Source organism: Balaenoptera musculus, chromosome 11 (assembly GCF_009873245.2).
Source record: "Balaenoptera musculus isolate JJ_BM4_2016_0621 chromosome 11, mBalMus1.pri.v3, whole genome shotgun sequence".
Classification (NCBI taxonomy): Eukaryota; Metazoa; Chordata; class Mammalia; order Artiodactyla; family Balaenopteridae; genus Balaenoptera; species Balaenoptera musculus.
The window spans coordinates 89489403-89514229 of NC_045795.1; the positions used below are offsets into that span (position 1 = coordinate 89489403).

The 24827-nt window shown below is 36.0% G+C and overlaps 1 protein-coding gene across 4 annotated transcripts in view; it reads left to right on the forward strand.

The window, feature by feature from the left end:
• The window catches only part of CNTN6 (contactin 6), a 291320-nt gene that overhangs the window by 220542 nt on the left and 45951 nt on the right, over positions 1–24827 (forward strand). For 3 of the 4 annotated variants that reach the window (XM_036869272.1, XM_036869273.1, XM_036869274.1), the window contains 3 exons: positions 546–682; positions 2201–2330; positions 4253–4403. In XM_036869272.1, coding sequence (XP_036725167.1) covers positions 546–682; positions 2201–2330; positions 4253–4403 — 418 coding nt within the window. The remainder of the gene's footprint in view (positions 1–545; positions 683–2200; positions 2331–4252; positions 4404–24827) is intronic. The other variant, XM_036869275.1, reaches the window with a different exon arrangement.

A 24827-nucleotide genomic window follows, 5' to 3' on the forward strand; every position in this document is an offset into this window, starting at 1 on the left:
TATACAACTCCAAAAGTTCTCATTCCCTGTCAAGAATTTTATGTAGGGAAAAAAAAAAACTGGATTATTACCATACTAAAATGCGATGAGGCTGGTATTTGATTTATGCTTCAAACTATTGAATTGTAATTATGTCAGGTATAGATACAATTATTTTACTTAGTTTAATCCAAATGTAATCAATGGCCTTTTGCCCACAGAGGGTTCAGATTTGATATACATTTTCTAACTTGACCTACATCTTAATATTTAACATGGAATTATTCTCTAGCCTTGTTCCCACAACTCCCAAGTTGTTATATAGGTGCAGCAAAATGACAAAAGGCAAACATCAATCTTATGCAAAAGGTCCACTGATATTTACAACAGGGTTTCTCTTATCCCACTTTGGGGGTCCTGCATTTCTCTTCCCTCAAATCATGTGTGTACAGTACTACCAGACCCAGTTAGCCTTGCCCTTCTGATTTCTACAGTCCTTGGAAAGTAAAATAATGTCTTGGATAACTGACTTGCTGAAGAGCTGCTGTTGTTTCTTTTTGAAACAGCCCCTCCAGAATGGGAACAAAAAATCCAAAATACATACCTGTCCATCTATGACAGCTTGTTTTGGGAATGCAAAGCTAGTGGAAAGCCAAACCCTTGGTACACGTGGTTAAAGAATGGTGAACGCCTCAATCCAGAGGTAAGCGACTGTGCTGATATTAAACATTAACCTACTCTGCTAGGGAAATTTTGTTACTAACAGAAACTATGTTTCTGGAGTGTTTAGTAGGTGTCAGGAAATATAGTATAATCTTTATATACCTTAATTTATTTGATCCTTAAATTTATTTAATCCTCACATAGCTATTAATATTATCACCATTTTTCAAATGAGAAAACTAAGGGTAGAGAACACAACTTGTACAAGGTCACACATTACTCAGTGATGGATCCGTATTCAGATGATACCATTATCATCATCATCATCATTATCATCATCATCATCATCATCATCATCAACAACATCCACGGAACTCTCATATGAGCCAGGCCCTGTGTTAAATATTTTCCATGCATTATCTTATTGTGTCCTCATGACAATTTTATGAGAGAGATATGATTATTATTTCTATAAATGAAAAAAAATTGGTTTCAGAGGGCTTAAGTCCATTTGTCCAAGGTCACACCGCAGCTAGTAAATGTTAGAATTAGTATTCTAAGCATAATCTGACTCCAGAACCCAAGCTCTTAATTATTACCCAGTATCTTGGTTTTATGAAAGCTAATGGCTGTCTCTAACCTTAGGGAAGTAGAGAACTGAGGCAGTTATCCTCATTTTTCAATCTAAAGCATACCTTATTCTACAATATACAGAAAATGAGACAAGGTTATTTTTCCCATCAAATTATCCAAATAATTGTGTTAATTCTCCACTCTACTTTGCACTTATATGCACAGTTAGAGATAAAAGGAACATCTGTTGTTTAGAATCTGAATGGAACACTGTTCTTTGTTTCGGCTTTACTGAAATTTAATTCCTGAATCCCTTTTGCATATAACATTCCCTGTTTCCTCCAGCCTACTTTTGTTATCTTTAGAGGATGGTAATAGGTACCCTGAAGTATTTAAAGTTATATTTGCACTATTAAACTATTTCATTCTACACACTCAAAATTATATTTCTATACCCCAAATGGGACTCTGTAACAGATTTTGGCTATTTAAACATACTTTACAGTCCACTGCAGAAAAGAAGAATTTAGCTCCTTCAACTTATGTACTCAATCAGAAAATTATCAAGTCATCATATTTTAAGTCTTTCTGAGACATTATGATGGAAATCCAAGGAAATTTGCTAATCACTCTACCCACGTCTAACATTATTGTCAACCATGTTTTCTGGAAAATTGCAATGGTAGAGTATTCCAATTATTTTATATACCGTATAACAGAAAGGTAACATACCTTCTATGCAAAGAATGCCAATATTCAAAGAAATAAGGTAACATAAAATATACTAACCACTAAAATTATACTAAGAACATTTCCATTTTTTTAAACTCCCCAAAGCTTCTCAGGATCTTGAAGTATATTAACCTCATTTTCATAAGCAATAGTTCTCATACACCAAAATATCATAGCTCATAGATATGCATAAATGATAAGAGAATACCCACGTTAACACACTAGCATCTTTATGTGACTTTTCTTTTATTAGGAAAGAATTCAAATAGAAAATGGGACACTTATCATAACTATGCTGAATGTGTCAGATTCTGGTATCTACCAATGTGCTGCAGAAAACAAATATCAGATAATTTATGCAAATGCAGAATTGAGAGTATTAGGTAAGTCATTCATTTATACCCAAAAAATTCAAACTGACATTTTAGCAAGCTATGATTATGTATAATATGAATCCAATTTTTCTGTAAATTAGAAATTGCTTTTCCTTGAAATAATGAAAAATGTCTAAGTTAGCTTCTACAAAAATGCAAAGTGAGAATTATTATTCTGCTAGGGCAGCATATTAGGGCTTGGAGGAGCCCACTATTGGGTTCATCCAAACCAGAAGGGGCTCCTCCAAAGCTGATCCCAGCATGAGGTTTTGAATACAACCCCAAAAGCATCTATTAGGAATGTTTTCAGCTGAAAATAAGAAAACAAGAAATGAAAACCTCAATTTATAGAGACTTAAACAACGATTTATTTTATCTCAATAAGAACTTCAGGGGTGGTGACTGAGCAATGGCACTGTGACTTGATGACGTTATTCTTTAAACTCTTTCCTCATGCTTGTAGCCTCCTGGTTCCAGGATGACTGCTGTAGCTACAGAAATCAAGTCCATATTCAAAGCAGAAGAAGACAGAGCGGACAGTCCTTTTCATTAGAAAAGCAAAAATTTCTGAGCCCTTACAGCAGACTCCGTTTATGTCATTAGCTAGAACCCTGTCATATGACCACTGAGACCTCGAGAGAAGCTGGGAAAATAAGCCCCTACAGTGGAAAATGTTGAGATAGAAGTGGTTTGCAGATAATATTCTGGAACAGTCAACCAGTGGTGTCTGTCAGGATAAATGACTCATTGATATATTTCATCCTAACGCTTTCTTAATGGTATGAAGACAGGAGATGAAAGAGAGGAGGAATCAAGCAAAAAGACGGTTTCATGAGCATATGGGTGATGGACATTGATTCATTTGTTTATTCATTCAGCCAGTATTTATTGAATATTTATTGTGTACTAAGCACCTAAAACATAATTATCAAAATTAAAGTGATCTTTACCTTCATAGAACCTGTAGTTTCACAGAGAAAAAAGGCTAAGTTTTAAAATATCATGGTTATTACAGTGAAGAATTGAATAGGTGTTATCAGTTGAACATAACCTAAATTGAGAACATTATCTTTAAGCTGAAATCAGAAGAAAAAGCATGCACAAGTCAGTGGAAGGACAGAGAAGCCATACTCGAAATGCCCAGAAGCAAGAGAACATGGCATATCTGAAAGAACTTCAGTTCACGTAGACTTTAGGCTAGGAATGGGGATTGGACACATAGGTTCCCACAAGAATGGAGCTGGGAAGACTTGGATGCACCCAGGCAGTCTAATTATTTATCACCCTCATGAACTAGTATTTGTTGAAACTGACAAAGATTGGGTTTTTTTTTTTTTTTTAAGTTTCTACTCAGCCTGCCTGCTTCAACAGAAGGCAGACTATTTCCATTTTTCTAGTTAAAGGCACGCCTGAAGAAATCTAAAATAATGATGATGTACTTCTGATTTACTTCAAAGGTATTTCATTGTCATATATGTATATTCACATTTAGGATTATTATCTTGGCTAGAACAGATTTAGTAATTTCCCTAATCAGGGTTAAAATTCCGTCTTCTGTTCTTGTGGAACCATCTTCACCCTCTTCATTATAAATACTATTAAGAATGTGACTTTGTGTAACTTGCTTCCTCCCTCGCTCCAGCTTGCTTTTGTTATCACAATGACCAGCACCAAAACAAAAATAAATTACATTTACTGAGCCCATACTTTGTGCCAGGCACTATTTACCCTTCTTTATTGAATGTTATCTCATTCAAGACCTAGACTAACTTTCTGAGGTAATATCTACTGTCATCCTCATTTTACAAATGGAAACTGACTCCAAAATGCCAAAACCATAACTAGCCCAAAGAAACCTTGAGCAAAGTAGCTTGAAAAAAGTTTTGTTTACAGATATTAGTAATTTAACAATTCTGTAATTTTGTTTTTAGCCTCAGCTCCTGATTTCTCCAAAAATCCCATTAAAAAAAATTCAGTTGTTCAAGTTGGAGGGGATATTGTGATCGAATGCAAACCGAATGCTTTCCCTAGGGCCGCCATCTCCTGGAAAAGAGGAATGGAGAGCCTGAGACAAAGCAAAAGGTAAACAAATCTCTTTTGTTTTAATATTTTAAATATTTTGTAATATAATATCTTCCAGATTTTTAGGGCTTACTAGGTCTTCCAAAATTCCCTCCCTTATTACTCCCTCCCAACTTACAACTACATATGCGGAGATATCAAACATTTTCACATGATGGTAAAAACAAAAGGATCTTACAAGGCTACAAGCTGTTTCTATAATTTGACTGCAGTATTTTCAGTGCATGCACTTGTAACAGATATATTTTAAAAAATCCTTTAACACCTTTTTCTATATTCAGTTTGAAGGCTTTTTCTTGACCCAGCCTGCTGAGAAATCATTGAGAAGAGCATTATACAAACAAAGGAGGCAGTCATACTCATACACCTGGCGTTGCGGTTTTTAAATAGTCACACAGGTGTTCACCCCAGGACAAAATGAATTCACCACATGAGAAAAATGTAGACAGGTTCCTGTAGAGAAAGAAGAGAGGTTTCCTTCTACTATGGATGTGGTTGAGAAATCCCTGATCGGCACTGGCATGTTTTCTGGGAGAGTTTTGACAGCCCAAAAACAGGTGTTTTTCTCTACTCATAATACATTTCAGTCCATTGTGCTGTAGAACCTTGTATACCCAGAGTTGACTTGACTACAGTTGCAGCTCTAATTTAATGACCCATGTGTGTTTCTATGTGATCAAATATACAATGGGGTACTACTATGAATTAGCTGTTGTGCTGAAGATATGAAAATGGTTCGATGGGCACTTCTTCAGCATCATATGCGTCACAAACTCATATACATACCAGGCAGGTAACATAAATAATGAAACAGGCCAAGTGAAAGAAAAGACAACTAAAGTGTGATGAAAAAATGGCTATCTGTCAATCTTGGAAGACTGTGAAGGACTGGAGAGCGAGTTCTACACCTAAAAGAGGCAGTCATAACTCTGAATGCAGTCAAATGTTTTATGGGAAGAACCTCTAACATTTCAGGAAAAGCTAGAAATCTGATTTTTGGCACTGAAACTTCTGAGCCAGAAAAAATGTCCATAGGCGGGTTGCAGGGACACCATTTTGTCATTTCTGATCTCAGATTGCATTTGTGGTCAGGAAGAGAGAAAAGGAAGTTAAAACAAGCAAATAAACAGTGTTAATTGTGTACAGTGTTCTCACCGTTATATCTGCTGCCTTGCAGACCCTCTCCTGACATGGCAAGATATACAAGAGAAAGCCCCTTCAAAGGCACTCTTTCCTTTCTTACTGTTTTCTGTCTCCAGGGGTCTCTACAGCCCCAGACTGAAGCTTTTCCCAGGAGAGGGATTCTGTCAAATGTATCCTTGTATGTCCTGTGCCTTGGCACAGAACCCAAACTCAATAAATATCTGCAGAATGAATGAACATGTCCAAAAGGATGAATATGTAAGGCATTACCAGCTTTAGAGAAAGCCTATTCTGGGAGGAAATGCCTCAAGACATAAGAACAGATAATTCGAAACTAAGGTGAAAAGAAAGGTGAAAGGAAAACTGGTGCCCTGCCCCAGCTGGGCTCCTTCCTCATGTAGACTACCTGGGAAACTGCTGCAAGCACTCCCAACAGATCTGGATGTGGATCTTCTTTAAATGTTTACTCTTTCATTCCTAAATCCTAATCAAAGTTTAAATATACTGCTGCAGAACAGGAAAACTCAAGAGATCCCATAGGCTCAAACACAGGCTCTGTACTGAGGGTTCGGAAAGATCGATTAGCTCTGCTTCATTTACTAAAGCGACTGTAAGTTTTCACCTAAAGACCCAGAATGACTACTGTATACCTTCTATAACCTTTAAAGACCCAAATGCAAGTCATGTTGGGAAGAGAAAGAAAAGGAAAAAGATTTAGATGGAGGGTACAAGGGAAACTGCTTTTTAAAACAGCTTTTCAGATTTTTGTTTTATTTGTTTTGCCCCATATAGGATGAATTTGGGATCTTTTTAGCCTCCGAACAGTCACTAATAGTTATATCAGATTCAGCATCGTCTCACTGGGATTCAAGGAATGGCCCACATGATTTTTATGTACAGATTCTTCTTTCAAAATTCCATTCACTCATTGCTTTAGAATTTCATTACAGGTTTCAGCAAAAGAAAACAAATAAAATTATCTCCTGAATATGCATCCTAAAAAGTTGGGAAAAAAAGTCGAGCCCCAGCAGAGTACAGTAATTACAGATGTATATCTCTGCCAGGTATAGCTGACCTTAAGCAGTAATTTGCAAAGGTCACACACAGCCAGCTCTGTGAGACTATGTGTTTCTGCATGTTTCCTATCCTGCCCCCTCTTCTATTGTTTTCTGAGACGACTGGTTTCATTAAGAGTTGACTTCATGCAGCTTATTGGGAAATGCAGCACCCATGCTTCTATTTGTGTTGACTTGATGGTTTTTTTGTAGTCTTATCATGGTGATTTCCAAACAGGCTGAAGGTAAAAATTAGAGCAGTGATAAAAAAAAAGGAAAGAAGGAAGGAAAGAAGAAAGGAAGGAAGGAATGGAGGAAGGGAGGAAGGGAAGGAGGAGGGAAGGATGGAAAGGGCATAACCGTTTACTGTGGAGGTTGTATGGTACAATGAAGAGATAGCCCAGCCTCTATTCTATCCTAATTACACCATAACTTAGAGTAAGTCACATGTCTTTGATAGGCCTCTATATGTAAAATGGATTAGAAGCATCTCACCTTCCTAAAAGAGAACAGACAGCCAAGTAGTGTCTCCAAGCCCATTCAAGCCTAAGGTTGATTATTTCTTCTATAGCTTTGATATGAGCCATTAGAAGGGAACTGACTCTTTTCTCCATGATCTTTTCTCCTTCTCAAGTCAGTGTTGCCAGGACAGATCCCAAATTCTAGCAAAGTAACTGCATTCAGCTTGTAAGTAGCTACCACACTGGAAGAACACTTTGGGGAGGAGAATATTAAAAGAGTACCTAATGCCACAAAATAGTTCTTCTTACATTTGCAATATATGAATAAAAGTTATTTGACTTAGAGTCTGTGTATACATTTTTACACTGTGTGTGCACACACTTATGTGTGTGTGTGTACCATAGGGGTAGCCATAATTTCCAAAACTAATGAAATTAATTACCCTAGGAGACAGAGACCTAGTCCATTGTCCAAATTTTATAGAGCCAGATGCTAAACTCAAACACAGAACACTGAGTCTTAGTACACAGATTTTAATGCCACATCAGCCTGAATATTTTATCTAAATAGCAAAATAAATGTAATTCCTATCCTTTCATACTCTGTTAAAGCATGATACAACTGTATACACAGGAAGATTAAAAGAATCAGGTACAGAAAACAGTTTAAATGATTCCAAGTAGGAACCGTTTTTAGTTCTTGACCTTGGAAATATCTACATGGGGAAATGTAAGTTTTTTGTCTGTTATAAAACTTCTATACCATCCTGTCTACTTTGAAATTTCATTGTTGCTACACTTGCTTCCAATAAAGTGTAACTAGAAATGGTTGAAAGGACTCTAAAGAAGCCTATTCAAAGTAATCTTACTGTATGCCCTACTTATAAAAATGGTGGCAATATATATTTTTTGACAATTTCTTCCAGTCTTACAAGAATCAAGACAGCATATATCACATAGCTAATGCAAAGCTTAGAATTGATGCCAAATCTGCCATCTCTGTTTCCAGATCTTTTCCTCTCTGCAAATAATGGAGAACATACTCAAACTCTTTATTTTCTGAAAGCTATTGTCACGTGATTTTTACCAAATTTCATGTGTTGATAATTCAGATCAAGCAACATTTCTGAATATGGTTAGTGTTTCTTATTGGCCTGTGTGTCACAAAGTTTTGACTATTTTAAGAGTTCCATCTTTACAAGTGTCTATATTCGTGGCTGGCTGTCAGAAGAGAAAAGTTTTACTCCAACTAAAAATAGGCAGATGGCATTACAGAGCCCTAAGGCTGCCTGGTTTCCTGCCAGGAATCTATAGTCATACTCCATCTACCTCTTCCTTTTTGGAGCTACCAGTCATTTAGAAACAGCACCTAAACTGAAGAGAAGCAATGGTGTGTTCCTGTGGAAGAAACTGGGATGTATTATAAAGAGTCCCTTGCTGGGAATCAGAAAACCAGGATTCTGGTCCCAGTTCTGTCATTGACGAGTGGCCTGACCTTGGGTAAAATCACTAGCCTACTGTTTTTTTCACTGAGGTCACTGTTTCCTGGACTTATTTAAGATGAAATAATTTGAAAACAACTTTCAGAAATACTAAGCATGCTACCCATGCAATGACTGCCAGAATAGAGATTATATGTTAGAAATCAATGCAAAACGTTAGCCTGGCAGGTTGAAATTGCAGATTCTATCACACTCATACTCATAGTTTTATATATGTTTTACTGATTTGTTCAGGTGACCAAGTGATTGAGCCAAACATGGTGATTGCTGTGAATTGTCAAAACAGCTAAAATGATCTGTTTAGATGGATTCAGAGGTTACAGAGGGCCCTGGCATCTAGATTTAAGCATCCCCAGAGTACTAGGCACCACTCATTAACTCGCCATTATGGGCCCAGCACCCAGAACAAACCTGGCACATAACAGATGTCCAATGAACATTTTCTACTTTGCTAAATCAATGAAAGTTAAAATTTACTTTGTTTTGTGTCTACCTGAATTAAGAGATTTTGCAGTTAAACCAAAAACGTATTTAATAATTAATAGACCAATGATGTGTTTATTCATTCATTCTGTAAAGATCTGATGAGCAAAAATTATACCCTAAATACTATACTAGGTTCTGTAGATAATTTTTAAGTAGCCAACTAGATGATACATAATATGCCTTCATAAGAAAGTGTCTTATTTTTAAGTTATTTGGAGTCAAAGATCTGAGTTCTGGTATGAACTCTACTTCTCACTAAGTTAACTTCTAGCAAGTCCTTTAACTTCAATGGTTCTCAGTTGATTTGTTTGAAAAATAGAGAAAATAATACTTGTCTCACCCTTGGAGTTGTGTGAGACTCAAATGACATAGCATGTGTGAAAAGGAGGGGTGATCTGTATACACTCTGTTACCATTGGGTGCATTTACTGCTGTTATCCTAACCTTTATGCAAATCCAAGTTACACATTCTTACCTCCACCAGCCAAGGGAAAAACCACAGACTTCACCACAGGAAGTCAAGATGAATACAGATTACGCTTATCTGTGCAAGGCATTCTGAGGCAACTGAAGGAATCAATTCCACATCTGCTAAGTTTGATTAATCGCTTCTTTTTTGCCTTGTGGATCCACTTAGCAAGTGAACTGACAGAAATCAAAGGCCTAGATTTATCTCCTTATACCCAGTGACTGCTGGCTACCTGTTCAGGGGTCACCTCATGAATTTAATAGAAAACGCAGGAAATGTGAACCTGCTGGGAAGACAGCTCAAAACGTCCTCTGAAGGGCAGCATTCAGTAAGACGCCTAAATCACCTGAGATCTTGTCCGAGTGGGAACACAAGCTCTGATCAACAAAAACAAAGAGATGGACAGATTTTTTTTCCTATTATTGAAAGAATAATAATTGAATTAATAGGTAACCCATTACATTGCTTCTTCACTTTCCTAAAAAAATCCACCACATTTCTCCGTCATTTCATAAAATGAAGTAAAATAAAATCCAGCTATATGTTAGACTAATTGTCATTAATAATTAAAATAACCATTTTAAGCACCTCCATATGACAGGCAGTATACCAGGCTTTTCATACATCTCAAAAAACTAAAGCACACTTTTTTCATATTCAGATACATTTCTGAAGGACACAGTTGCCACAGAGCATACGGTTATGTTTGTACCACTTTTACCCTGGTAATCTCAAAGAGCTGAATACAAACGGCACTTTGAAATTCACAGAGAATCGAACTCATTCAGTCATAGAGATTCTGCCCCTACCTCTGAGCAACTGGTTTCAGGATGTGATCATATTCCACAGACTTGAACTAAGAGGACTGTTGGACTTTTTGGAACCGATTTCATTACCTCTTTCCACCCAGATACGTATATATATATATATATATATACTTCTAAACAGATCTTATCAAATCCTGGATTCTGTGCTTTATCCTACAATAATGACACCATTAAAACCTGCATGGCCCTGGGCACTTCATAAAATGGTGTACCCTGTGGGAACATAATGAACCCATTAGGTGGCATGGAATCTAGTAGTGATGTTTATTCAATAGTTTCGCCTTCAATCCCCCAATTTGGTGGGCCCACTCCATTTCCATCTGCATGGCACTTCAACTCCCAAGACCTCCCTCTTAGACACAATAGTACCTTGTGGGAAAGGGCCAGGGGAAGAAGAGTAGAGAGGGGAAGCAGAAATGAGAGAGAAGGAGATGAGGAGAAACAAGGATGAGATGTCATTCTCTGTGCCAAGAGATAATTGATCGTTATTGAGCAAGTCACTTGATCTTTCTTTTCTTCATGGGTAAAAAGGTACACTTGGGAGAACCTATTTGAAAGCCCTTAGCATAGTGACACAGAAAAGGAACAGAATAAAAAAAAAAGAGTCTGTCTTCATTCTTCTCCTTGCTAAGCTACCTGGACAAAGTAGTTCCTTTAGTTACAGAGCCTGTTGCCCAACACTTAGCTATCATTCCACTTTCTCCTTGGAGCCTTTTCACAGCCATCTTACCCTGTGGGGCATCACCTAATGGGAGTCTGGCTGCCTCGTTGTAAGGAAGCCGATTATATGATGCTCTCTCCCTGTTTGACCCTTCTCTATGCATTTTTCAATAACTGCTTTCTAAATCACCACTATTCCTTCTTTTTTTAAACCTTTACCTCCAAGCACTCGATCTTAATAAAATATCCCCTCCACACATGTTTTTTTTAATGCAACTTTAGCCAGAATGTAGCAACTGGTAAGCAGGATTTCCTAGCCCTTCCTCCTTGCAGAGCTTCCTAATGGAACAAGCAAATAAAACTAATTTTATTTTGTATCACCAACTACTTAATACAATAGTGCTTAGTACATTAGGTAGCATGAGTATCAAATAGGCAAATGAACCATATGTTCCCATGTTTAAGGAAGAATGACAGTCTGCATAATGCCAGGCTTATTACAATCTCCCTTCTGTGCTGCTTCTTTGTAATAAAATTTTAAATCGTTCATACTCAACTCCTGAAAGCCTTGTTAAGGTGAGCCTTTCCAAGGGAATACATGCTGAAGATGTCAAGAGCCATCTGATACTCTTGCCTGTGTCACGCAAAGATGTAACAAGCTAAAATCCTATGTGTGCCCCTGTCAGTCTTGCCCTATTTTTTCCTCTTGCCATCCAATCTTCCTTTCTTTATCCCCACTGGCCTCCACTGGCCTGGAGCACTGACCCTTTAGCACAATGCCTGTAGAGCCACCTACCTGACATGGTCTGAAAAAGCTCCAGTTCATTAAAGATGTAAAGCCTGCCTTTAAACCCAGCCTGCCCAACTGGGTGTGTGCTGTTTTACACTACTGCCTTAGTTAGACTATCATTGCTTTAGTTCCCTATTTAAAATGTTTTAATGATGGGTAATAACATCCTGTGGTTTTAAGCCAAGGGCAAATACAGCAAAGCAAAGAAGTTCCACAAATAAATAGCATCTTATAAATTCTTGTACTATAAGCTATCACTGAAAATGCATAAGCTTCATCATAGAGTTGCTATGAATTCATTGGCTAGATTGGTAGATTTCATTATCATGCATAAGATTTTCATGTATAAGATTTCAAGATCATGCATGATTATGCATAAGAACCTTGTGAAAAATGCAGATCCCAGAGCTGCATTCAAGATTTTGAGTTAGTGGGTAAGAAGAAGGGCTGAGAAATCTGCATTTTTACAAATTCACTCTCTCTGCTCCCAAGTAAAGCTGAGACTGTTCCATACCACCTAGAGAAACACTGATTTGGTGCAAATGTATCATTTAAAAAATAGAAACTTTGTTTCATCTTCTTTCCCCTAAGAACTCTGCTTCCTGTACTAACACGCTCAGCTCCTCATCTTATCTCATTGCTGAGGAGATGTAAGTCCTCAGTTCAGTTACTTTTTGAAAATATGAATACAATTGGCCTTCAAATGGTGTCAACTTACTTAAGTGCTTGCTTCTAATTTCTGAGTGACATTTATATCTTCCAAAGTTTACGTAAATATTCAACAGCAATAATTTTATAGACAGACAAGGTCAGTTATTAGTGCAATTTATACAAATGACCTTTCATTCTCCGTTTGACTTTGGCAGAAAAAAGTGATCACTTGATATGCTTAAAGTATAATGTTCCTTACTTGGAAAGAAAATGGTTGCTTGACAAGTGTTTGTTACGCCCACCCTTTTTTAGAGATACTGGTGGGCATACAGAAAGTAAATAAATAGAAATAGATAGAAATATAATTTTTGTCTTGGTAGAAATTATGATCCAGTTGAAGAAATAAAAGCCAGACCAATTATGTGACAGTGAGTCTTGTTAGTATTTTCAAAATGAAGAGTGAGGCTATCAGAGCATTCTTTTTAAGTCACTGGCTATTATTTCCCTATATCTTTTTTTTTTCTTTTTTTCAACAGTAGAATTAAAAAGCATTTCCAAATGAAATTTATGCAAGAGCTCATTTCATAAAACGAGTAAAATTGAACTAATCTGGCTAATGTCCTGGAGGGAGAATCAGAGCCCCTCTCTAAACCCTCATCACTTTTCAGCCACAAGCAGCCGTTGAGTGCCCTAAGAATCCCCTGGATCTCCTGAGAGCATAGCTGGAGAATTACTGAGTTAGAGTGACAAATCTGATCCTCAAGTGTAACTTGTCAAACCATTCACTTATTTATAAGCACAACTGCAAACCAATTTGACAGGCCGTGTAGAAGATTCTAGGTTTATAAATTTGAATGAGCCCAGAATCTGGCGGGGGAAGCAGGCAGGTCAACAGCTCCAGTGCAGTGGAGCATGTGTCACCACAGACAGAAGATGGTGTAGAGACTCAGGAATGCAGCTTACAGGAGGAGAGAAAGGCCTTAGCAGGTTGGAGGTAACTGACCTGGCACTTGAAGGGTAGGTAGGAAAATCTCCTACACGAGGAATGTAGGAGGAACAGGTTTACTGTGTGGCAGCTTTAATCCATAGTAAGTTTCATACTTGATGCCATTTCGAAGATTTAGATTTAGACTTCCCTTCCTCAGTACAGGATATATTTCATCCATGATTTCTCTAAGTAGAGAATCAAATTATTTTATGAACGATCCAACAGTTGACTCTTTGAGCACTCAAGGGATGCTTAGATATACTTAATTACATACAGTTTTCATTCTATCTCAGATTAAATTAACCAATATAGCCAGAAATCTACCCTTCTCATAGTTGACCCTGAGTCTCATCATATATAATAACAATAACAATAATAACATCCACTAATATCCTACCTACAATGGGCAGTATATTAAAATGTTAGATACAACAATTCACTTAATTTTTACAAGATACCTATGGAGGTTATCATTTATTTATACTTTTTAGATGAGTTAAAACTAAGGCTTAGAGAAGTTAGGCATCATGTCCACAGTCACACAGATAGTAAATGATAGAAAAGCATTCAATTCCAGGAAGCTCTGATTTCAAAGCCATGTGTAATATTAAACACTACACTGTAGGTTTTTCATTAGCTTTTTGAAGTAGTATAGTGTCCATCTGTGGATCTAAATGCAGACTGTCATACTGTACACATTATTTGTTCCTCATTTTTTCCAGTTAGACCAAAATTCTTCTGAAAACTGTGATATATACACTCAAATTCTATTTTTATATCAATAAAAGGTATAGGATAAGTCCATATGTTGTCAATATACTGAAAGATGGAGTCAATTCACATCAATAAAATAAAATAATTCAGTCCTCTTAGTGGCTTAGCATCCTGCATCCACAACGTTCAAATGACTGACTGGATTTTCAATGTAACATACAATATAATTTTTGGTGACATATAGACACAGATATGCAAATTCAACAAACACGGATAAACTCCCTAAACTCATAAAGGACTTGATCTGATATGAAATTATGTGTTACAATTAAGAAGAAAGAATTAGCAGACTAGGAGGCACATCCAAGTTGACCTCCCTTTCTCAGCCAGTTTGTTAGTTTTGTAAAGATTCTGAGGAGTACAATAATTCAGTAGCCAAAGGGGATCTAGAATTGGAAATCCCACTAGCATCCATCACTTTCAAAACTACCCACGTTCAAGATAGCAAGGGGAGGCATTTCTGAGATACACATATTCTGAAAGCACTGAATTACAAAGCTGGAGTTAAAGGGGTAATAATCATGAATGTTCCAGCCCAATTCCCTCACTTTTTACATCTGAGGGAAAACAAAGACCTCGGGGATAAAGTTACTAGTTTAAGTTCACCTGGCTGTGTTTGAATCTCATCCATCTATCTCAAAGTAAGCTTCAGATACAGCTTTACATTTGCAAAATTTCAAAGCCTTGAGGAAAATCACACAATAGGCTCATCATCATAAACATAATGAAAGTGTAGCCAAAATGTCCTTGCAATGTTCAAACTTCTCCATTCTGTTTTGCACAACTCTTTCTCCCATTGTGTTTTCAATCGGTTTTCCTCCAGTTATTTTGGGAGCATACTTTTTAAGATATTTCTTTTAAGTCCTATTTTCACAACTTTTTTGTCATTTGCTAACTTTATAATTTCCTATCTTTTCTTTTGATTTGCTTGGGCTGTAAGGCATGTTAGCATATGAATCTGTTTTAATTCCCTTTTGTGTTTTCTCAGGCATCCTAAAATACTGCAGCAAATGCAGACACTTTTCTTGATCTTTCCTTTCTTCTACTGAACAGCTAAATATTCCTCTTAGGACTCTTTCACTGGATTAATTTAACTAAGCTCTCCATCTGATGCAGTTTTGTTAATGTTAAATCACACTTCCTTCACATTTTATGGGAATCAGCCTAGCAGCACACTCTTTGGCATGCCATCGAAATAAAGACACATCATTACACCAAATAATTATGTTATTTAGCAAAGGTTCTTATCTGCCATCTCCTAATTTATGTCACAATTCAGTCACCCTGAATCTGTTTTTGCATTGTATGTCAGCCACTACAAAGCCGTTGCTTAAATTATTTGTGTATATTAAAGAAGGAGTCACATTTTGATGAATTCTAAGGTCTGATGCTTGATTTCTGCTTTGGAGTTTAGAAGAGTTGAACCAAAGGCTTAACTCTGAAACATTTGGCTGTTCACACCAGTAATTATGCATTAGGCATAAAATGCAACCATAGAAACCAGGAATTTTTAAAAAATTAGACACTGGTGGCAGTGATGTTTTTATTTTTATGCAAATTAAAATGTGTTTGAGTCCATTTTTAATCTCCAGGTAATATTTCTAAACAATCCTTTGCTAGTTAAACTCTCTCAGTTAACTGTATAATGACCCTCAAATCATCTTTGATTAATCAGTTCATGACAAACATATCTTTAGCTATTTAATCTGATTAATCCTTTAGTCCATTACGAGTAGTAAGAAAAAAGGGCATGCAACCATGCATACTGTGTTTTTCCCCTACACACCTGAGAAAAACGTATTTTCTGACAAAACATAGCAAAATTGAGTTTATTTGTGCTACCGATTGGTGATGCCACACCATGTAGGTTTTTATGTTTGTTTACTTTTCCTACTCCACTCACATCCCATTACACATATAAATTTAAACACTCTGTGCCTGATGTTACTCAATACAAGAGACCAAAGGAACACTGTTACTTCTTTGGAGCTAGGGAAGAGGCTAAGAAAATACAAAGGCTATAATAACTGTATTTTCTGTAAATTAACTAAATAATTAGGAACCCCCCAACAGGGTCCATATTACCATAATAATTTAAAAAATTTTTATTAAGTACTTTATTAAAACTTTAGTTTCATGATTGTAACTATATAAAAGAATGACTAAAATTTGTTCTATATCCTCTTAGCAAGGATAAGCAAGCCTTATCCTTGCTAAGACTGATTTGAATGTATTTCTTTACCTCAACTCTTGTCCTACTTTATAAGGCATCAGCAAACGAACTGAAAGTCATTTAGCTAAATAAGCATCATGTTTATATTTTTAACTAGCTTTTACTTTTTTAAAAAATAAATTTATTTATTTTATTTTTGGCTGCATTGGGTCTTCGTTGCTGTGCACGGGCTTTCTCTAGTTGCGGCGAGCAGGGGCTATACTTCTTTGCGGTGCGCGGGCTTCTCATCGCGGTGGCTTCTCTTGTTGCGGAGCACGGGCTCTAGGCACGCGGGCTTCAGTAGGTGTGGCACACAGGCTCAGTAGTTGTAGCTCATGGGCTCTAGAGCGCAGGCTCAGTAGTTGTGGCGCATGGGCTTAGTTCCTCTGTGGCATGTGGGATCTTCCCGGACCAGGGCTACAAACCATGTCCCCTGCACTGGCAGGCAGATTCTTAACCACTGCGCCACTAGCTTTTACTTTTAAACAAAGAAATTATTTGCCTGAGTGACTTTCTGTAAGTTTACTGAATTTATTGGTAATGGTAATAAATATACATCTGCACCTAGAAAGAGAAGACTAAAGGTTTTGTGGTATACACAAACAGAAAATACGTATTTATTTAGTACCTATGAATTATAGGTATTGTTGAAAAATACAAAAAACATAAAGAAGAACAGCTACCATTTGGGGTTACTCATTATCCTCTAGTCTTATCTCAGCATTTTTAATACATTTAAAAAATTTGATTCTCAAAACAAACTGATATTATTACTACTGTTATCCCCATTTACATGGAAATTTTCATAGAAAGCAAGCAAGTGCTTCCAAAGGAACAGAGCCAGAACACAAAGCAAAAGCAAGCTGACTTTAGAGTTCATGGTCTTAAAACCCCTATATCACTTGACCCCTATATCACTTAAGCAAAAAAACTTAGCTTTTACAGTCTATTTAGAGAGTGAAAACTTGTCTAAAAAGAAAATTATGACAAAGGAGCAAAGGCAATACAACAAAGCAAAGATAGTCTTTTCAACAAATGGTGCTGAAGCAACTGGACAGCCACATGCAAAAAAAAAGAAAAACAAGAATTTAGACACAGACCTTACACCCTTCACACACGCACACACACACACACACAAAAAATTAACTCAGAATGGATCACAGACTTAAATGTAGAACAAAAAACTGTAAAACTCCTACAAGATAACATAGGAGAAAATCTAGATGACCTTGGGTAAGGCCATGACTTTATAGATACAATATCAAAGGCAGATCCATGAAGGAAAGACATAATAACCTGGACTTCCTTAAAATAAAAAAACAAAAAACTTCTGCTCTGTGAAAGACAATGTCAACAGAATGAGAAGTCAAGCCAGAGACTGGGAAAAAATATTTGCAAATACACATCTGATAAAAGATTGTTATCTAAAATATGCAAAGAACTCTTTAAACTCAAGAATAAGAAAACCAACAACTCCATTAAAAAATGGGCAAAAGACCTTAACATACGCCTTACCAAATAAGATATACAGATGGCAAATATACATTTGAAAAGATGTTCCACAGCATATGTCATCAGAAAAATGTAAATTAAAATGAGATACCACTACACACCTATTAGAATGGCCAAAATCTGGAAGACTAACACCAAATGCTGGCAAGGATATGGAGCAACGAGAACTCTCATTCATTGCGGATGGGAATGCAAAATGGCACAGCCACTTTGGAAGACAGTTTGGCAGTTTCTTACAAAACTAAACATACTCTTATCATACAATACAGATATTGTACTCTTTAATGTTCACCCAAAGGACTTGAAAACTTATGTCCACATAAAAACCTGCACACTATATAGTTTATAGCATCTTTATTCATAATTGCCCAAAATTGGAAGCAACCAAGAGATTCCTCAGTAGACAAATGGATAAATAAACTGGTATATCCAGGCAATGGAATATTATTCGGTGCTAAAAAGAAAAGAGCTAACAGGCCATGAAAAGACATGGAAGAATCTTAAATACATATTACTAACAAAAAGAAGCCAATCTGAAAGGTTACATACTGTGTGATTGCAACTATATGACATTCTGGAAAAGGCAAAACTTTGGAGACAGTAAAAAGATCAGGAGTTGCCAAGGGCTGGAGGAGATAAGAATGAACAGGTGGAACACAGAGAATTTTTAGTTCAGTGGAAATATTCTGTATGATATTATAATAATAGATACATGTTATTATATATGTTCCCAAACCCAAAGACTGCACAACACCAAGGGTGAACTCTAAGGTAAACTATGGTCTTTGACTATGACTCGTAAGTGTATGTTCATGAACTGTAAGAAATGTACCACTCAGGTGGGGAATGTTGACAACAAGGGAGGCTATGCATATGTGCGGGTACATAGGAAATCTACCTTTCTCTCAGTTTTTCTGTGAACCTAAAACTGCTGTAAAAAAAAAGTCTTAAAATAAAGGAAAATTCAAAATACAAGGCAACATAATGATTCAGATAATGATTCAGTAGAAATCAGGATCAGAAGACCCGCATCCTTGCTGTAGCTAAGTAAGTTATTAAACCTCCCTGCATATGAGTTTATTTATTTTTTATTTTTTTTAAATAAAATATCTTAGTTCCCTGACCGGGGATCGAACCTACGGCCCCCTTCAGTGGAAGTGCGGAATCCTAACCACTGGATTACCAAGGAATTCCCCATATAAGTTTATTGATGTAGGACAAAACTGCTGATTTTTAATATTTGGGGAGACAGAGAGAGTACTGTGAACTGTAGTGTTTGAGAGGACAGGTGTGATAGAGAAAGCTACATATCTTACTCCAGTTTCCCTAGGACACAAAACTAAGAGTGAAGCAGGTAAATACAGGCAGCAATGCAGGATCATATCTTGTTACACTGGCCACTGACTCACTTTAAGCCAAGTGACACACAACAGGTAGGCTGGCATCAGTTAGTCATATAAACTGTCTCCAGACAGAAACCACTTGGGAATAAAAAGACTTTGGAAGGAAAGAAAATGGGATTTATCTGCTGGCTGCCCCTTTGTCAGTGGGGTTGTATTATCTGGACCTTTGGCAGCCAATGGAACTAAGAGAAGCTGAGGAGACAGAGACACATAAGGTGTGTCTGAAACGGTGAAAATCAAAGTAGGCTTGGGAGGATGGATGGAATTCAGACAAGCGGATTGGAGTGCAAATCTTCTGCTAGATACTTGGGGAAGACACTCTAGGCTTTCATCTGGCAAGTCTCTGAAGGATGTATTCTAACAAAGGTTTGCAAATTATGAACATTTGTTTTCTCTTTGGGAGTTACACAACTCTTTACTGAAAAGAATATTTGTGCTCTTTCCTAACAGCCAGACAAAATAAAAGAGATAACATATTTAAGAATTCCTTCCATAAATTTTGTTGAATTTTCTGGTATGTGCTTCCCCTTGTTTAGAACTGATTAAAGATAAAAAGTGTATTGTTCTTTGCAGAAGATGATCTACACTATTTAGTAGAGAGACTAGATTTTATTTTCTGTGCCCATTCAGTCATCTCTGTCTTGAGATAGCACTTAATTTTTATTCTGTCTCTATCTTTTTATCTTTTTTGTTATTTCTTTTTTGGGTTATCTGTTGAGATTTTTACTACTCTGATGATTTTATAAGGAATAATAAAATACATCTTAATAATCCAGTGATTAAACCTTTAAATTTTCCCTGTACAGAGGTGTGAGATATTTTCTGTGTATAACTGCCTTTAGAGCTGTTTAAAATTATTGACATAAAAAGACAGAAAAGGAACCTTTGCTTTGATTTAAATGAGGAAGCTTACGTATTTACTTGTTTGTAGATCAGTTTTTGTAGCTTGTTAAAATAAGGAATTTTTAAAAGATAGCTTATTAAATGACAGTGAGATAAGCATAGATATTACACCTTAACTATGCTAATCAGGTGCTAAAATTATTAAAATGTAATGTCAATATTTGATCTAAAATGGATTCCAGGAATGTAAATTGATACAGCCACTATGGAGAACAGTATAGAGGTTCCTTAAAAAACTGAAAATAGAACTACCAGACGACCCAGCAATCCCACTACTGGGCATATACCCTGAGAAAACCATAATTCAAAAAGAGTCATGTACCAAAATGTTCATTGCAGCTCTGTTTACAATAGCCAGGACATGGAAGCAACCTAAGTGTCCATCAACAGATGAATGGATAAACAAGACGTGGCACATATATACAATGGAATATTACTCAGCCATAAAAAGAAATGAAATTGAGTGATTTGTAGTGAGGTGGATGGACCTACAGTCTGTCATACAGAGTGAAGTAAGTCAGAAACAGAAAAACAAATACCATATGCTAACACATATATATGGAATCTAAGAAAAAAAAAATGGTCATGAAGAACCTAGGGGCAAGACGGGAATAAAGACACAGACCTACTAGAGAATGGACTTGAGGATATGGGGAGGAGGAAGGGTAAGCTGGGATAAAGTGAGAGAGTGGCATGGACATATATACACTACCAAACGTAAAATAGATAGCTGGTGGGAAGCAGCCGCATAGCACAGGGAGATCAGCTCGGTGCTTTGTGACCACCTAGAGCGGGCGGATAGGGAAGGTGAGAGGGAGGGAGATGCAAGAGGGAAGAGATATGGGAACATATGTATATGTATAACTGATTCACTTTGTTATAAAGCAGAAACTAACACACCATTGTAAGGCAATTATACTCTAATAAAGATGTTAAAAAAAATTAAAAATAATAAAATAAAATAAAATGGATTCCAGTGGGACATTTTACCTAAAACCTAAATTGTGCAGAGCCAAAATTTATACATACTTTCCTACTTATCTAATTCATTTTAATCCAATCTATTTTAAATTTTCTAGATATCAGTAAAATTAAACTGTCAATTAAAATTTCATGGTCTACAGTATTATCTTTAGACAGAAGTGGAAGCAATACTCCAGTTAATAATCTAACTATAAAAATAGAAGTACTGCTCTAGTTTCAGCAATATGAAATTGTAATTGCCCAATGTCCTAATTTCTCTGAGTTTAAGAAATTTAGCTATTGCTAATCTTCTATGTCCTCAAATTTTGTGATAGGCTATGGTCGACAATTAAACAAAAAAAAATCAGAGCCTTCCTCATTTGCTATTCATATAGGGTCTACATAATATAGATCTGTTTTTTCTATATGTAGGTAAATCAAAATTTGGAAATACATTAGATTAGTTGTAGTGATAAACTAGATGTGAATGTTAATATCTATTTTATTTATGAAGCTTGTAATGAATTGGAATCATGTACAACTTAGGAAAGCAAGGGTAAAAACATTCGACATTAGTCTTTAGACTAATTCCTTAGAATGACACAAAATTTGACACACATGTTCCAGGTAAAAGACTCCTAGGAGTTCACTTGATGTCGTAGTCTATCTTCCTGATGTTTTATTCACAATAGCTCATCAAGTAGAAGGCAAAGGGTATGAAAGTAGAAGGCAACTAGTCAAAGCATCCATTACTTTTGTTTTCGCTTTATGCTACTAACGTTCCCTGACAGTGGGAAGATTGAAATGTTGGATGTTCAATCACACTACATAGTCTGCCTTCAACTTATCAGTTAACCTTGAAATGTTTACATATGTTGGTGGCTCAGGTTTCTACATTTTCTGTTTTCTAATGTGACTATAAAATCTCCCAATGTCACTTGACTATCAGACACAGCTTGTAGTTCTGAATTTCCACCTTTTTAATGCCCAAATGCAGTTAGAAGAATAGTTTGATACATTACAAATGCTAACTATTAATTTTTCTATTGTTGAATGGTCATAATATATCTATACATGTAAATGTCTTTAAATTCTAATTATTATGTAACATTTTAAATGCAATGCCTTAATTTGTGATTTAATCATCTGAATAGAATACTAAGCTTTGGTAATTTGGGGGAAATTTTTCTATTTGATTGTGTGAACAGGTGAAATATTCTAATTAAGTGGATATTTGAGAATAGACACCAGAGAGGAACAGTGTTATCACTGAACTGTGAAATGATTATAGAGGAAGAGTTAAAGAGCAAACATACATACACCGTAAGTCAAGTATTAGAACTTGGTGACACCGAGGACTGATAATCATATTGTAGTTAAAGCCACAAAACATACTGTTGAGTCCAGTCAGATGAAAGTGTTTTTTAAGACATCAGGCAGGAGTAAGAATCAAAGCGAGAATCGAAAATGCTGGTCTGAGTCATGGAGAAGAGCAAAGACCAAAAACTAGTATCAGCAAAGAAGAAGAATAAGATTAATAGCTAGCGTTTAATTAATTCAATTCTTATGACAACCCTATTTCCATTTCTAAAATAAAAATGAGAGCAATGCAGATCAGAAAGATTGACTCCACAAGTACAGACACGAAGTGGCATGAATTCAACGAAGGGTCTTAGGCAGTGAAACGTAATGCTAGGAAAAATCTTCTGGCATTAGGCTCCTTTCAAAAAGCCTGGCATATACCTCTCAGGTCCCTTTGTTCAAGCTGAATTGTGACAAAACACTTCCTTCTTTCCCTGTTGTTACTGCTCATGGAGTTACAGAAGGGCTTACATTCTTTGGCAGAATGAGAAAATGGTTCATTAAAAACCTACTTATTGATGGCTAACCAGGAGTAGGGCATAGACAGGGCTGAGCATTTTAAACAGTTTATATCATTTACTCCTCCTGACTCAGTGACACAGGTAATATTAATATCCCCATGTTACAGATGAGAAAGCTGAAGACTCTTGCACAGTTGAGTAACTTGGACCCAGTAATACAAATATTAAATATTAGGGCTCAGATTCAGTCACAAGCAGTTGACCCCAAATTCCACGTTTGCTAATAACTCAGCTACATTATTGCATAGGACAGTGTAACAGAAGAAAAATAATCCTTAGTATTAGTATTGCCATCATTATTACCTCATGTTTATGGTTAAAACTCTCCTATAGTAGGGTAGATCAAACTCACCTTTAAGGTTTCACAAACGCTTAGAAATCTGAGGAAATGTGCATATATGCACACACACAAATGTTCCATCACATTTTGGGGAGTTATTGGATTCCCTGAAGGTCAGATTATAAACCTCCAATATTAAAGATCATTTTATGCAAATACAATTTTATATATATGTGTATATATGCTCAAATTTGTGCTCTAAGTAACTATATTATTAGTAAATTATACTTTGTAAACTTGAAGTGAAAGAGCCCTTCTTAAAATAAGTGCTTCCTGGTGTAAAGAGAAAGGCATGGTTGGAATCTTGGTGCTACACTACCGAGTGTGTACCTTAAGGTACCCACTTCTTTCCATGCTGCAGTTTCCTGACTTGTAAAATGGGAATGATAACAATAGTAAGCCCAGAGGTTTACTTAGTAAGTCAATGAGTTGACATTTATTATACACTTAGTAGAGGACTTGTGCAGAGTCAGCTTACAATAATAGTTCACAACCTGCTTGTGTTTTGACCAATGAGTTTAGTCGTCAGAAAGAATATCCTCGATATTAACATTCTCTATTTCTTACATACCTATTGTAATATCTAACATAGTGCCTGGAACACAATAGGTATTTAATAAATATTTGTTGAATAAATTTAGAAGGAAAAAAAGTCTTAGCATTGTTCTATTTCCAATCAGGCATTAAAATTGCTGTTAAGTTTTTAGAAGCCTTACCATATTCCATGGTACCAGATATTTTCATATATGCTTTTATGATCTATTGTCTATTAGCAGTGTAATCTCAGCATTAAGTGCTAATTTAAATATATATCTGTATTATATGTAATCAATCACTTCACTGTCTTTTGCTTTCTTCTCTGTAACTTATATTCTGTTTGCTAATAATTTATGCAAATTTCCATTTTTATCACCAGAGTGTTTTCTCAGTTTTTCAGTTAGCTGAGCGTATCTATACTTGTGGCTGTGTTTTGTTTTTAAATACCAGAGAGTCTTGTATGAACAAAGACAATATTTTAATGTACTTTATTAATATATCCTTTCGAACCCTCCAGGTACTATTTTAAAATATCTTTTAGAATATTTCAAAAGAAGGATAGAAAAAGTCAGTCTTTATCTTTCTCTATGAATGTTACCAAAACTATCAATTAAAATGTTCCAGTAAATTTTTACATGTGCATCCTTCCCTATCATTGAAAACGTCAATTGCTCAGTTTTCTTAATACAGTTTGATGTTAATTGGGTGTTATTTTTTTTTTTTTTAATAATTTCTACTAAGCCGTGTTTTGATATGTGAGAGAACTGGAAATTCTCACTTTTCTTTAATAGTTTTTGTTTAATTATTCTGCATAAATTTAGGGCTATGATTAGATAGTTTGAGACCATCTACATTGTTAAAGATT